A 15737-nucleotide genomic window follows, 5' to 3' on the forward strand; every position below is an offset into this window, starting at 1 on the left:
TTCTTTGTTAGGCCTGACCTGTAGTAGGTAACTTCTGGGAACTCTTCTGGCTCTATCCATCTGTTTCTTTATTTCCGCAGGTGGGTATTGTAGTTGTAAGAAAGCTTGACAGAGATCTTGTAGGTGTTTGTCTCTGTCTGAGGGGTTGGAGCAAATGCGGTTGTATTGCAGAGCTTGGCTGTAGACAATGGATCGTGTGGTGTGGTCAGGGTGAAAGCTGGAGGCATGCAGGTAGGAATAGCGGTCAGTAGGTTTCCGGTATAGGGTGGTGTTTATGTGACCATTGTTTATTAGCACTGTAGTGTCCAGGAAGTGGATCTCTTGTGTGGACTGGACCAGGCTGAGGTTGGTGGTGGGATGGAAATTGTTGAAATCATGGTGGAATTCCTCAAGGGCTTCTTTTCCATGGGTCCAGATGATGAAGATGTCATCAATATAGCGCAAGTAGAGTAGGGGCTTTAGGGGACGAGAGCTGAGGAAGCGTTGTTCTAAATCAGCCATAAAAATGTTGGCATACTGTGGGGCCATGCGGGTACCCATAGCAGTGCTGCTGATCTGAAGGTATACATTGTCCCCAAATGTGAAATAGTTATGGGTAAGGACAAAGTCACAAAGTTCAGCCACCAGGTTAGCCGTGACATAATCGGGGATAGTGTTCCTGACGGCTTGTAGTCCATCTTTGTGTGGAATGTTGGTGTGTGTGTGTGTGTGTGCATGTTATATCAGTACTGACTGTGTCCTGTCCCTCCAAATGTCACTATTTTTAGCTTTCACATGTTGACAGGAGGCATGTGCCTTTATGAAGATTTTTAACTCATGACAGCAGCTCTGATCTCCCCAGTCAATCAAAAGTGTCCTTGTTATTTTACTTTGTCTAAACTACTGCATTTGTAAAATGCCCACCTCATCCTATCCAGCCAAATTATGTTTTGGCTCTTGGCACACTGCAAAATGTAAGTTTCATTTGGAAATCTGTGCAGATGGCATAATAGGCTGGCGAAACTTAGCCGAGGCAGCAAGTGGGGAGGAGGGCAAGCTGTTGTTAGTAAGCTTGCAGGAGATGAGATTTGGTTTGCAGAGAAGTGGTGTTGCCGGCACAGAGTGCCCGAGGCAAGCAACAGCTGGGTTCGTTGCCTGGTGTGCGTCGCGCCAATGACCACAACGGGGTGGAGAAGCAGAGAGATTTATTTGGAGCTCCAAATAGGGTGCAGGGAGACTGAGCTATCTCAAATCCTGCCCCAGTGCAGCAGATTCCAATATACATTTTATACCTTTTCCTACTTCACTACACAAGCTTATGCAACCAATTACCTGTTGCCCCATACAATACCGTAGCCAATCAGCTAAAGCAGCCAGTTGTGTTTTTCCTCAGTAGCATTGCCTGAGCCTTGCCTTATTTGGTCCTGTTTGTTACCAGTTTTTGCTAAACATTTCTGCCTTATCTATCTGTTTCCCAGGCCGAAGCTGGCCTTGGCTGGCGAGCTGTGTGCAAACCTGTCTGTTTGTGTGCTAGCTTCCTCAGTGTTATGCAGGATCACAGAGGTTTCAAGAAGCAAAGGGGCCTTGGTTTATCCTGGCCTAGAGCAGGAGGGCTTCATCAACACTCGTGGTCTTCCACCCTCCTGAGTTACCTAGTAGTGCCCAGTGTCCCCAACAACTCCCTCCTTTGAGAATACTCAACAAGCTTGCAACTGAGTCTTCTCATATTTCTTGGACAATAAGTGATTCAGCGTTGAGGAGTTAGAATCCTCAACAAGAGGATATAATGGGGTTTCTGTGGAGCGGGAGGCACATATCTTGTATATGAGTGCTTTACAACAGGCAAGCAAGAGGAGAATGATAATACACAACACGGCACCTGTGACCAGGAGACGAACAATGCCTCCCCCCAGGTCGGGCAGACATCCCCAGAGTGAGGCAAAGATAGTGGGCTTTCTTTCCTGGGCTTTCCACTGGTTAAGGGCCTGTTCGGCTGACAGGATGTGCTTGTTAATATCCTATGAATTTTCTGGGACATACGTACAGCATTCATCCCCAATCAGGGCACACACCCTGCCCTGTGCAGCCAAAAGGTAATCTAGGGCTTGGCGGTTTTGCAGGGACAACAACCGGAGTTGATAAAGTTCCGTGTTGAGGCTCCTCTCTATGGCCAAGGTATCGCTGGCGAACTTGGTGAGGAATACAGAGAGCTGGCGATAGAGCTTGGCCAATCTACCCACCCTGTATGCTGGGAGAAGGATCAAACTGAATCTATCTTCCTCACTAATGGGTTCGGGGGTGGCATACAGGGACCACTGATGCCAGGGACGGCCCGATGGGAGGTGGGCCGCGTTTGCAACCGAGTGGCGTTTGCTTTTATCCACCCGTCAGAAGTCTGACCAGTTGTGGGGGGTTGCCCTCCAAGGAAAGCTGGCTGCATGGTAGGGGATCTGAGAACATATCCAGCAGTGGGACAGATTATATTCCCAGGCAAAGACGATTTTGAGGGCCTCATAGGTATTTACATTCAAATTAACGGTCCCCATCCATCCCTTCTTCAGAGATGGGGAGTACCAGGCAAATGGCACCTACTATGAGGGACCTCATGGTGTATATGCCCTTGTAGCCCCGCCCCCCCGTTCTTATGTCTTTTTAAACAATAATTTGAGTCCAAGATCGTTGGAGGGTGACGTGGTGATGGGCTGGACGATCCACTGTTCCGCTGGTAGAGGAGTAGACACCACCTTCAGGCGAGAGTGATGGATCCAGTTTTTGTGTCCCTTGACCTTTGCCGCCGTGTGGGAAACCAGCAGGACGGTGTGGGGTCCCTTCCACTTCTCTTGGAGAGGCTCGTCCTTCCAGGTATGAACAAGCACGGAGTCACCTGGCTGCAAGGAGTGGACAGGGGTATCCAATGGAAGAGGCTGGAAGTCTTTGGTATACCTGCGGAGAGAAGAGAGAACAGCAGACAGAGAGCACATGTACTGAGACAAAAAAAACACACCCCATTTCCCACTCCCCTGCCAGAACCGGTGTCCCATTCATAGGCCTTGCCCTTCCAAACATAATTTCAAAGGGTCTGAGCCCTAATCTACCCTTTGGGAGAGCGCGGACATGGAGTAGGACAAGGGGTAGAGCATTGGGCCATCGCAGGGAGGCTTCTTGGCACACTTTGGTGTAGCTGCTGCAGTACTGGCCGGATCAGGCCCTTTGGTAGGAGGATCTTCCCTTCCGGAGAATGAAGCCACCCCTCTTTTTCCTGAAGACCGAGTTTGTCAGCTAGTTTCCTCTCTTCCCCAGAGTACTGAGGGGTTAAAAGCTCCCCCACTGATGGGATGAGGGTATGCATGTGGGCATCCTCAGCACGACAGCATAACCCGCCCTCCTTTGCCCCTCCATGACAATGCTGCTACCATCAATGTACTATTCATAATCTGCATTTGGGAGCGGCTGATCCTTTAAGTCCTGGCAGCTGGAGTATTGGGCATCTATGATCTCTAAACAGTTGTGTTCCTGTTCCTCTGTTTCTGGCCAAAGGGTGGCTGGGTTAAGGGAGGGGCAAGACTGCAGGGTGACCTCGGGGTTCTATAACAGCTTAGCCTGATACCGAGCAATCTGAGCCTGGGTGAGCCAGAGCCCACCCTTGGTGTCTAGCAGGGCTCGGACCATATGGGGAGTTTAGATTTGCATAACCCCTCCCAATGTTAGCTTCCTCAAGCACTAGGGCAGTAGCTGCGACCGCCCGTAAACATGCCGGCCAACCCTTTGCAACCTGATCCAGTTGCTTAGAAAAATAAGCCACGGGATGTTTCCAGGTCCCTAACAATTGGGCTAGCACTCCCAGGGCCACCCCTTTTCGTTAGAGATCCGGCAGACCCAGGGCTGGAGCTTCCATCAGCTTCCTTTTTAGGATTTTAAATGCCCTGTCGGCTTCTGGGGACCAGTGAAAGGGGTCGTGATCCGTTCCCTTGACACAGTCATTTAACGGTTTAGCCCATAGTCCAAACTCTGGGATCCAGATCTTGCAAAAGCCTGCCATACCCAGAAAAGCTCTGAGCCGTTTACGAGTGCTTGGGGTAGAGACTTGACAGATAGCTTCCTTTCTTTCGCTTGAAAGCTGACGCTCCCCTTGCCTTAGCTGTAACCTGATTCCGCTCCACCTCAGACAACAGGGTTCTCAGGAAGATATTACAGTCATCCCAATCCGGCTTGTGACTACTGAGGTACCCCTCAAAGACGGAAATAAACCGGCTTGGGTTCGTGGAGAATTCCCCAGCTTGTGTTTTAAAAGCTGCTAGGTCTATTGGATTGAATGGCACATGGGTGTAAACTTGCATGGTGGTAGCCTGATGTCTGTCTGCCCCTGGGTGAGCCACAACAGTCTTGGTAAGCAAAGGATAGAGTCCCACCGAGGGGGCAATCTCTGTAACCCGAGGCATCCGTGGGGGTGTGGGGGCCGAAGGGGACACCGAATCTGCCATTACAACAGTGGGGGGGGTCTGGGGGCTATCATTAGCTACTACCGGTCCTGTCGGAGTCAAATTACAGCTCTGTAGAATGTCTGTTCTATCTCTTAAAGCCATAAACGCTTGTGCATACAGATGTTCATTCCATTTACCCGTTCGCTCACAAAACAAAACTAATTGGAGGATCGTATTATAATTGATTGATCCTCCCGGTGGCCACCGTTCCTGGTCCTCTAGCCGATATTGAGGCCAGTCTACTGTACAAAACCTTTTCAATTTGCTTTTAGTCATTGGATCTGATCCAAACGTTTTCCTGTTTGCTAGAATGCATTCTAGGGGCGTACACTGTGCCCTGCCTGTAGTACTCTGTCCCTGTCCCTGTCCCGAATGACTCTGGGTGTCCCCAGATCTTAACAGAGAAAGTCCAGCCCACTGGACTGTTCCTACCTTTTCCACAGGACCGGTTCCTCACCGATGCCTGCAGTTGCTTCTCCACTATAGGGGCGCGTTGCACCGTTGTGCCCTCCAGGGTCGAGCAAATCGCGTCTGCTCTGAGGCCTCCCAATGAACTCACCGGTGTGTGCTGGGTGTCAGTTGTCGCCGCAATCCTCGACCGCCGGGAGGGGTCTGGGCAAGGCTAAATAGCAGCCTTGAGGCCCACCCAGGGACGTCAAGAACTGTTGCCGGCACAGAGTGCCCGAGGCAAGCAACAGCTGGGTTTGTTGCCCGGTATGCATCGCGCCAATGACCACAACGGGGTGGAGAAGCAGAGAGATTTATTTGGAGCTCCAAATAGGGCGCAGGGAGACTGAGCTGTCTCAAATCCTGCCCCAGTGCAGCAGATTCCAGTATACATTTTATACCTTTTCCTACTTCACTACACAAGCTTATGCAACCAATTACCTGTTGCCCCATACAATACCGTAGCCAATCAGCTAAAGCAGCCAGTTGTGTTTTTCCTCAGTAGCATTGCCTGAGCCTTGCCTTATTTGGTCCTATTTGTTACCAGTTTTTGCTAAACATTTCTGCCTTATCTATCTGTTTCCCAGGCCGAAGCTGGCTTTGGCTGGCGAGCTGTGTGCAAACCTGTCTGTTTGTGTGCTAGCTTCCTCAGTGTTATGCAGGATCACAGAGGGTTCAAGAAGCAAAGGGGCCTTGGTTTATCCTGGCCTAGAGCAGGAGGGCTTCATCAACACTCGTGGTCTTCCACCCTCCCGAGTTACCTAGTGTAGTGCCTAGTGTCCCCAACAGTGGGGAAAGATCCCTAATGTGGGATACAGCTTCACTCCTGAAATAAAGAAAACTCTGGGGTGGATGGTAGCAGCCTGCTAGACAATGACAGACAGCACACTCCATAACAGAAGTGTACAGTATTGCCAAGTCCAGACATTCAAAAACCATGTCAGATCCTTTAAAAAAAATCATACAATTGTCTTAAAAATCATGAGGTTTTTTTTTTAAACTGGGGTTTATTTTATTTGCTATTTGATTTGTGAGCCTTTCAGTACACTCTGGTAACATTTTCAATTTTTTTTCAAAAATTAGAGATATAAAGTTATTTAAAAATCATAAATAAAGGCTGAGCTGCTCATGTAATCCCTCTTTACTCCCGGAACTTGGCCTTTAAGTAGAACACCAAACATCATGAGACTCCTAATAAAGTCGTGCAAGTTGGCAAAACAAGATATAGAGTGGGAAGAATTTTGGTAAGGAACTTGGTATGATATTGTAATGAATGGGCTAGAATAAGGATGGATCACTGCCCTTGAGGAATTCCACCATGATTTCAACAAATTCCATCCCACCATCAACCTCAGCCTGGTCCAGTCCACACAAGAGATCCACTTCCTGGACACTACAGTGCTAATAAACAATGGTCACATAAACACCATCCTATACTGGAAACCTACTGACCGCTATTCCTACCTACATGCCTCCAGCTTTCACCCTGACCACACCACACGATCCATCGTCTACAGCCAAGCTCTGCGATACAACCGCATTTGCTCCAACCCCTCAGACAGAGACAAACACCTACAAGATCTCTGTCAAGCTTTCTTACAACTACAATACCCACCTGCGGAAGTGAAGAAACAGATTGACAGAGCCAGAAGAGTTCCCAGAAGTCACCTACTACAGGACAGGCCTAACAAAGAAAATAACAGAACGCCACTAGCCGTCACCTTCAGCCCCCAACTAAAACCCCTCCAACGCATTATTAAGGATCTACAACCTATCCTGAAGGATGACCCAACACTCTCACAAATCTTGGGAGACAGGCTAGTCCTTGCCTACAGACAGCCCCGCAACCTGAAGCAAATACTCACCAACAACCACATACCACACAACAGAACCACTAACCCAGGAATCTGTCCTTGCAACAAAGCCCGTTGCCAGCTGTGCCCACATATCTATTCAGGGGACACCATCACAGGGCCTAATAACATCAGCCACACTATCAGAGGCTCGTTCACCTGCACATCCACCAATGTGATATATGCCATCATGTGCCAGCAATGCCCCTCTGCCATTTACATTGGTCAAACTGGACAGTCTCTACGTAAAAGAATAAATGGACACAAATCAGATGTCAAGAATTATAACATTCATAAACCAGTCGGAGAACACTTCAATCTCTCTGGTCACGCAATCACAGCCATGAAGGTCGCTATCTTACAACAAAAAAACTTCAAATCCAGGCTCCAGCGAGAAACTGCTGAATTGGAATTCATTTGCAAATTGGATACTATTAATTTAGGCTTAAATAGAGACTGGGAGTGGCTAAGTCATTATGCAAGGTAGCCTATTTCCCCTTGTTTTTTCCTACCCCCCCGCCCCAGACGTTCTGGTTAAACTTGGATTTAAACTTGGAGAGTGGTCAGTTTGGATGAGCTATTGCCAGCAGGAGAGTGAGTTTGTGTGTGTGTGTGTGTTTCCGGGGGGGGGTGTGTGTGTGTGTGTGTGTGTGTGAGAAAGCCTGGATTTGTGCTGGAAATGGCCCACCTTGATTACCATGCACATTGTAGGGAGAGTGGTCACTTTGGATGAGCTCTTACCAGCAGGAGAGTGAGTTTGTGTGTGTATGGGGGTGGGGGGGGGTGAGAAAACCTGGATTTGTGCTGGAAATGGCCCACCTTGATTATCATGCACATTGTAGGGAGAGTGGTCACTTTGGATGAGCTCTTACCAGCAGGAGAGTGAGTTTGTGTGTGTATGGGGGTGGGGGGGGTGAGAAAACCTGGATTTGTGCTGGAAATGGCCCACCTTGATTATCATGCACATTGTAGGGAGAGTGGTCACTTTGAATAAGCTATTACCAGCAGGAGAGTGAGTTTGTGTGTGTGGTTTTTGGAGGGGGGTGAGGGAGTGAGAGAACCTGGATTTGTGCAGGAAATGGCCCAACTTGATTATCATGCACATTGTGAAGAGAGTGGTCACTTTGGATTGGCTATTACCAGCAGGAGAGTGAGTTTGTGTGTGTGTGTGGGGGGGGGGGGGCGGAGCATGAGAAAACCTGGATTTGTGCTGGAAATGGCCCAACTTGATGATCACTTTAGATAAGCTATTACCAGCAGGACAGTGGGGTGGGAGGAGGTATTGTTTCATGGTTTCTGTGTGTATATAATGTCTTCTGCAGTTTCCACGGTATGTATCCGATGAAGTGAGCTGTAGCTCACGAAAGCTCATGCTCAAATAAATTGGTTAGTCTCTAAGGTGCCACAAGTACTCCTTTTCTTTTTGCGAAGACAGACTAACATGGCTGTTACTCTGAAACCTGCCTACTACTGGATGCTCTTGGAACTGCTGAACTACATATTGTTAATCCTGCAACTTCTAGAGCTACAAAATTTTCTGCCTTCAGAGTAGGAGTAGCTGAGGGTTTTCCCAATGCTGCTGTGAATTTCTGAGTGGTTTAGTATGAAGTATAGTGAAATGGAAGTTGCTGGGTGTTTATGGGTTCATTACGCTGGTGGCAGATGCAGGATCTGAATGCCCGAATTTTCCTTTATTAGTTCCTTATGCTCTATAGACGTTTTAGTGCTAAGTATGTTCAGAAATGTGCAAAATATTCAAGTTTCTGATTAGCACTTTTTAGTCATCATTGAGATTGTTGCAAAACTGAAAATAATTGGTTTCACTATTTTTAAAAAAAATTGCCAATGAAAATAGAATTTTTTTTATTAGATTTAAAAATTCTTCCATAGTGTTTGTAACCGAAACATCGCAGAGTTGTGTTAGGGCATGGGAACCTGACAGTGAAACTGATTGATCACGAGAGTGAAACTGACCTATCTAGTTTAACTATCCCAGTTCAGTGAAATGAAAAAGTAAATAGTCCAGCTCGTGAAAAGTAAATTAGATTTTTAAAATTCATTTTGCACCCTGATACTTCAAGGAGTTTCACAGAGGATTGGGGCTTTAGCAATCAAAGGTGGTTAGTAACATAGATGAAAACTTTTTTTAAAAAAAATACATGACCGTATACTGCCCTTTTAATATGCACACTATATTGGGGGGCAGAAAATCCTTTCAAGTTCCCTTGCATATTCTGTATAGATTCTGCAACAGTCTTGTTAAAATAAAATGAAGCTTTATGAATGAGCCGCTTTAACAGACTCAATGGAACCCTGTGCCGTTGAAGAGACCTATTGACTTCAGTCAGACTGTACAGGTGTAAGGATCTGTCCATTTATTAAATTGAAGGATGGGGGCCTAAATCAGCTCATAATTTGCTCCACTGCCTATATTAGGCTCTGGACTCAAAGATGCACTGCAAAAAAGAAATACTCAAAGACAGGAGTGAGAGAGAGAGAGAAAGGTAAGAGTGTTTTGCTAAGACTACTAAAAATATTCATATCTGACATTATTAAAGGGTATGCAGTGCTGTTGGAGCCATGTTGGTTCTCCAGAATATTAGAGAGACAAGCTGGGTCAGCAGCTAATATCATTTATTGGACCAACTTCTGTTGGTGAGCGAGACAAGCTTTTGAGCTTACACAGAGCTCTTTTTCAGGTCTGGGAAATGTCAGTGTCACAGCTAAATATAAAGTGGAACAGTTTGTTTAACATAGTAGTTAACACATATTTCAAGGGATCATTCAAGGTGAAGTGGCCTGTTAACATCTCTCCAGTCACGGGGGAGGGAGGGGTTGTAGATGCTTGTAATAAATCCAGTGACTCTATTCAGTCCATGATATTTACTAGCAAAGTTATGAATTTAAACTTCCAGGCTCATCTTTTGAAGGTGTGCAGGTTTCCTTTCAGGATGAGGACTGAGAGGTCGCATATAGAGGGAATGCTTTGTGAAAAAGTTTCATCCAGAGGTGATGTTGTGTTTTTGTCTTTTATCATTTTCAGAAGACCCATTGGGAGGCATGTGGCTGCCAGAGCCCTCTTGTGGGGGTTGGGAGAGGAGAGGTACCAGGCTCAGTGTAGGGTAGTGACCACCCTGGAGCTTCTGAATAACTTGGATGGTGAGGAGAGTCAGAATACCAGGATTCTCTCTCTGAAGATGGTGAAAGATAAGTGGATGGGAGGTGGGTCTGAGGGGAGCAGGATGAATCTGCTGGGGCAGCACAGGGGTTCAAGCACCCACATCTGAACCCAAATTTCTGGGACCCCATGGATTTTGGTTTGGAACCAGAATAAAAAGTGCCTGGAGAAGTTTGGATTCAGGGATTTGAATCCCTATGTTTTTTCCCTTTCAGATCTGAGGTTTTTGATTTGCCTCTTCTCTGCTGGATAGGTGGCTCCCCCAGCCCTACCCCAGGTAACCGTAATCTGTCCCAAAACATCCCTGTAATTTTCAACAATATAATAGCAAACAAGCTGATAGCAGTGACGACTGATTCCTGAACCATTCCTTCCTGGCTACAGCAGTACATAAGATTACACTGGGAGGAGTTTTTCTTCAGCCATTGTGGAGGAGGGGGAAAGCAGGGAGGGGGAAAAGGAGTCATTCTTATGTCTCCTAGCAACAAAAATGCTGTCACCTTGGCTACCAGGCTGAGAAGTGAAAGGCAGAGTGTCAGAGAAGTTCACTTGCATTAGGAGCTGCAGCCAGGCAGGAAGGTGGATAAGAAGCAAACCAGGTACCGAATCTCCTCTGCCCCGTTCCTCTCCCTCCCCCCCTCCGCCTCCCCAAAAAAACTAAATTAGGAAGAGGCTTAGTGGGCATTGTCTGTCTCTCTGTCTCCTTCACACTTTGATGTTTGTTCACTTTTCACAGCAATAAATGTGTGTGAAATTGTTTACTTAAACCCACAAATTTGGGGCATTCGAAAAGGAGTAGGTGGGAGGCAGCGTGGAAGGGAAGGGGAAAGAATATGGGGTAGGTGGGGGGGAGAAAGGAGCTTGGCATGGAAGGAAGCAGAGAAGAGACCTGGGGGTGGGAGCAGTGGAAGCTAGAGAGCTTAAGGAAGCAGGTGAGTGGAAGAAAGCTTGGGACAGCTGGAGGGGGATAGAAGAGAGTTTGAGATGAGGTGCAGGGAAAAAGTGAGCTTGAAGTGGGGTAGAAAAGGAAGAGAGCTTGTGTAGCAGGGAGAAGAGATCTTAGTGTGGGCAGCATGGGAGAGGGAGAAGACAACTTGAGGAAGAGACAGGTGGAAGGAGTTTGAAGAGAGCTGTTTCCTTCCAGCTGTTGGGATGTCTGGAAGGCAGGCATCTATTTTAACACTTTCTCTAGTCTCCTGAATGGAAACTCTGTCCTGAAACTATTTCCCTAATTTTCTGTATGCAGGTAGCTAATACGAGCTCATTTATTTTAAGAAAAATATTGACCTAATCTGTACATTTTAACAAACAAGAAACAATTTGACCAAAGTTTACAATGAAGCCAACACAGACTCCAAGGCTCCTGAGGGTAAGTGAGTGATTTATTGTTGGGGCTCTGTGAAGTATTCACAATGAAATTTGAAAACCTTGAACACAATTGGCACTTTATCATTAAGGATTCTTCACGATCCTTACTGCTGGTTACAGATCAGAGTGTTCAAAGAAGCTCCATGTGGTTAAATATTAATCACACGTTAGCCTCTGTAAAGTATTCCCTCTGAAAAGGTAATATAGCTCAAGCACACTGTTAAAAGGATATTAATTTTTGGAATGGCTTTTATAGCATGTCAAGAGCTGCCTTAGCAGGAATATTCACTTTCCTACCAACTCCTGGAACTTTAAGGAAGAACAAACTCCTAATAAACTCTATTGTTTGTTCACTTTAAAAACAAACAAACAAACAAAAAACGCCAATAAATTCTGCAGTCTTTAATCAAGTGAAATTCCTGATGACTTCAGTGGAGTTTTGCTTGATTAAGGACCATGGAGTCTGGCCCAAAACTATGATTTATCTTGTATATTTGTGTGCTGGAGAATAGTCTATGGAGGTCAATCAGCTTCCTTCTTTTATAAATCCGATTTATAAATGAGCTCTTCACTGGGTGTCAAAAAAGAAGGAATTTGATTGGCTGTATACAGTTGGGACTGTCTCTCTGCTATAGCCACATGGATCAAGAGTCAATAGCCTCTTGCTACAAAATGTATCAAAGAACCATCCTATAGAAATAATAATACATTCTGGAAGTGTAATTATAACTGATAATACGTGCCCTTTTGATGGTGATTTAATGCACTGGCCTTCAAATACAGTGCACTTGAATGTTACATGTTTCTGGTATCACTTACCCATCTGCTGTAGTTGGGTTTTATGGCTCTTTTAAGGGATATAGACTTGGAAGAATCCAAACAATAGTTGTTGCAGTATGGTACTATAGCTTTCTGTAATCCTTTAATGTGCTTCCTAGCTCCATATGGAATGTTACCTGTGTTTATATATATATATATATTTGGGCTGTCAAGTGGTTAAAAAAATTAATCACTATTAATCGCATTGTTAAACAATAATAGAATAACATTTATTTCAATATTTTTGGATGTTTTCTACATTTTCAAATATATTGATTTCAATTACAACACAGAATACAAAGTGTAAAGTGCTCACTTTATATTTATTTTTGATTACAAGTATTTGCACAGTAAAAAAACAAAACAAAAAAGTATTTTTCAATTCGCCAAATACAAGTACTATAGTGCAATCTCTTTATCATGAAAGTTGAACTGTTGAACTTACAAATGTAGAATTATGTACAAAAAAACTTGCATTCAAAAATAAAACAATGTAAAATTTTAGAGCCTGCGAGTCCACCATTCTTTGCTGCTAGTTTCGTTTTATATAATTTCCTTGGGCACCTCCTGAACCCTGCACACAGAGAAGAAATTATAAGAGGGGGAAATGTATTGAGAAAATTCCACATGGAATGCCAGAAAGCTGTCTCAGCACATCAGCCCCTCAAGGGGGCTGCTGAGGAAATGTTTCTGTGACTTGGTAAATGTTCTGAAATCCACATTTCAGAGTAGCAGCCGTGTTAGTCTGTGTTCGCAAAAAGAAAAGGAGTACTTGTGGCACCTTAGAGACTAACAAATTTATTTGAGCATAAGCTTTCGTGAGCTACAGCTCACTTCATCGGATGCATTCAACCCACACTGAAATCCTATGGGTTTTAGTGCACATGTGAAGAGCCCATCCCTCTACTCTGTTTTCTGTTCTTCTCTATCCTGGCAGCACAGTGTCCTTTGGAGTTGTAAAGTTCTTGACTCCCTGAATTGAAATTGAAATAATTTTTGAACTCTAATTTCCTTCGCCCAGTAAAAGCCCTGTATTTACCTTTTGCATTTCACTCAACTTAAACAAGCATTAGTCAGTTTCACTTTCTGGTATACATTCACTGTTACAATGCTGCAATATTTAGTTGGTTCCAAACCTGCTAGAGCAAACATTCAAAGCAAAACAGGTGTGGTGGCTGACTGGTTCAGGTGCTTGACCAGGATCCTGAAGGGTGTGGGTCTGAGTCTTGTTTGATCTTACAGTGAAATGCTGCTTGCAGTTCACCTAGCTACAAAATGGGTATCTAATGCACAGGGAAGTCAATAGAGGTTGGAAGTCATGCTGGCCATGTCATTTCCTTGTGGTCCTGTTGGCTACTCCTAACTGTGTGAGCCATCTGTATCTTGAGGCAGACTTTGATAAACACTTTAATATTTTTTCTAACATGAGCACTTTGTTGTTGTTGTTTTTAATGAAACCTAAATTTTGGAATATCAGCTTTTGCTCCAGAGTTTTTATCCACGAGTGAAAGATGCTTCCAAAGTCAGGTTTTTCTTTGAAATAGACATATTTCTCCTAAGGCTGTGAAGAGGTCAAAGATGACAGTGCTGCCAGAAAACCTGATTTGCTCTGAGTAAGAATATCCGTTTTCTCTTACGTTAGAACAGTTGCAACATACTATTCTTCAAGTGACTCCATCCTCCATGAATAAAGTCCTTTGTCAAATGGTGCAGTTCAAAATCTTTTTGTAAAACATATTTTTATTCTCTCTAGTCCCAAAATAATTCTGTGTATAATATGAGTTATTCCAAAGGGATACCAGAGTTGCCACCTCTGCCGGCTTCAACCAAAACAGAACCCTCAGAACTGTATCAGGTATGTGTCATCTTTTCTCCCAAATAAAACTTTTAAGTAGAGTACTGGAATGCCTGCAGGCATTGGATATTTTCAGGTTTTAAGCTGATGATGAAGTAAAAGGGCAGGCTAGGCTGCTAATCAGGTTTTAGATTCATCTAACTCTCCCCCTTTCCAAATATTATATAATTATACAAGAGCCTAGTTACCTATGCTAGTTACATTACTGAAAACTCTTTTGAAAAGCTCTCAGCTACCATGGTGATGGGCGAGGTATAAGAAACTGAATAGAATACAGCCTGTGAACTTTCAAAAGAGATTTTAGGGAGTATGAGTGCATTTTAACAGCAGTATGAATGCCTGTTTCCTTACTGATAAGATTAACCACATCGATCATAAGAAAAACCCACAACAGGAGTTGTAATGTGGTTTTATCATCTATTGTAAATTGGCCAACTGTATCATTATCATTTTTTACTAAAGCTCATGATAGACTGGGGAAGAAAAAATGTTGCATCAGTAACACAAATGGAAGGAAGTTACTTCATGTCTTAATAATCTGCCTTTCCAGAGGTCATATGGTGATGGCCAGCTGACCAGTCATGTTTAATTGCAGCTCCCGAGGGAATGGAAAGAGAAGAGAGGGAATAGAAGGCAGGATGTCAAGAACCTATTAAAAAAAGCTATTTTAAATTATTAAAAACTTGATGCTAGTAATGATGTCATGCAAAGGGAGGTGAAAAAGCAAATAGCTATGTTTTCATTGCATTATTTTATTAGGTGAGGAAAGGTTAAGCGGGATGAAATGTGAGAAGTGGAATATGCATTTAAAATGGGAGCTATAGAAACCGTGATCTGAAGAACATTCATACTGTATAGGCATGAGCATTTCCTCTCTCTAGGTGTGAAAATATTTTGTAAGGAATCTACTACCTGATCCCATCCCACAGCCTTTATATATATGAGCCTTCCCATTAAAATTGGGACTACAGGACATAAGTTTAACAGAGGGAACAATCTAGGCGTGGTGTTCTGTCCCATCTAGTGGCACTGAGACCACTTAGAGAGAGAGATTAATGAGTCTGCTCTACAGCCTTAGCTAAGGGTCATATGGCTTTTAGCTCATGCAGTAGAGGCTTATGCACTAAGCTCTAGAGATCCCAAGTTTGATCCCACCCGCCAGCCCAGCCTGTTGGTGTTACACAAGCATTTAGGCATAAGTGTTGCAAACATTTCCTCTTCTCTCAGCTGATTAACAGAGTAGATCCCTTTATAGCACTGCTTGAAGAGGGCTTGAAGGGATAGAGAATTGGGGAGGATGAGGAAAAATTCAAAGTTACAAAAATGTAGGAAAAAAAGAGAAGAAATGAAACGGAGATGGCCTAAGATAAAGCCTATTAAATAATTTGTTGATACATGTATTGATTGATAAGGCCCCATTAAAGACATGTGTGTAAGTGTATGCAGGATCAGGCTCTAAGAGTGATACAGGATCAGGAGGATGTTATGAGAGGAAGAGACAGTGTCTCCCCAACCATAAGCGCCAACTCCTTGGGTGCTCTAGGGCTCAAGCACCCATGGGAAAAAAAATAGGGGGTGCTCAGCTCTCACCAGCCACAGCTGTTCAGTGGAGACCGCCAATCAGCTGTTTGGCAGCTGGCGGAGGTGCTCAGGAGAGGGCGCAAAGCAGCGAGTTGCTGGGGGGCTTTGGGGAGGGGCCAGAGTGGGGGCGGGAAGAGGTGGGCTGAGGGCTGGGCCTTGGGAGATGTGCTGGAGCA

At 44.7% G+C, this 15737-nt stretch overlaps 1 protein-coding gene across 1 annotated transcript in view; it reads left to right on the forward strand.

Moving 5' to 3' along the window:
• The first annotated feature begins 10804 nt into the window (after window positions 1-10804).
• The window catches only part of DNAH3 (dynein axonemal heavy chain 3), a 99476-nt gene continuing 94543 nt past the window's right edge, over window positions 10805-15737 (forward strand). The window contains exons 1-2 of the mRNA XM_077828752.1: window positions 10805-10870; window positions 13879-13980. Coding sequence (XP_077684878.1) covers window positions 10805-10870; window positions 13879-13980 — 168 coding nt within the window. The remainder of the gene's footprint in view (window positions 10871-13878; window positions 13981-15737) is intronic.

The sequence above is a fragment of the Eretmochelys imbricata genome, chromosome 10 (genome assembly GCF_965152235.1).
Source record: "Eretmochelys imbricata isolate rEreImb1 chromosome 10, rEreImb1.hap1, whole genome shotgun sequence".
NCBI lineage: Eukaryota > Metazoa > Chordata > Testudines > Cheloniidae > Eretmochelys > Eretmochelys imbricata.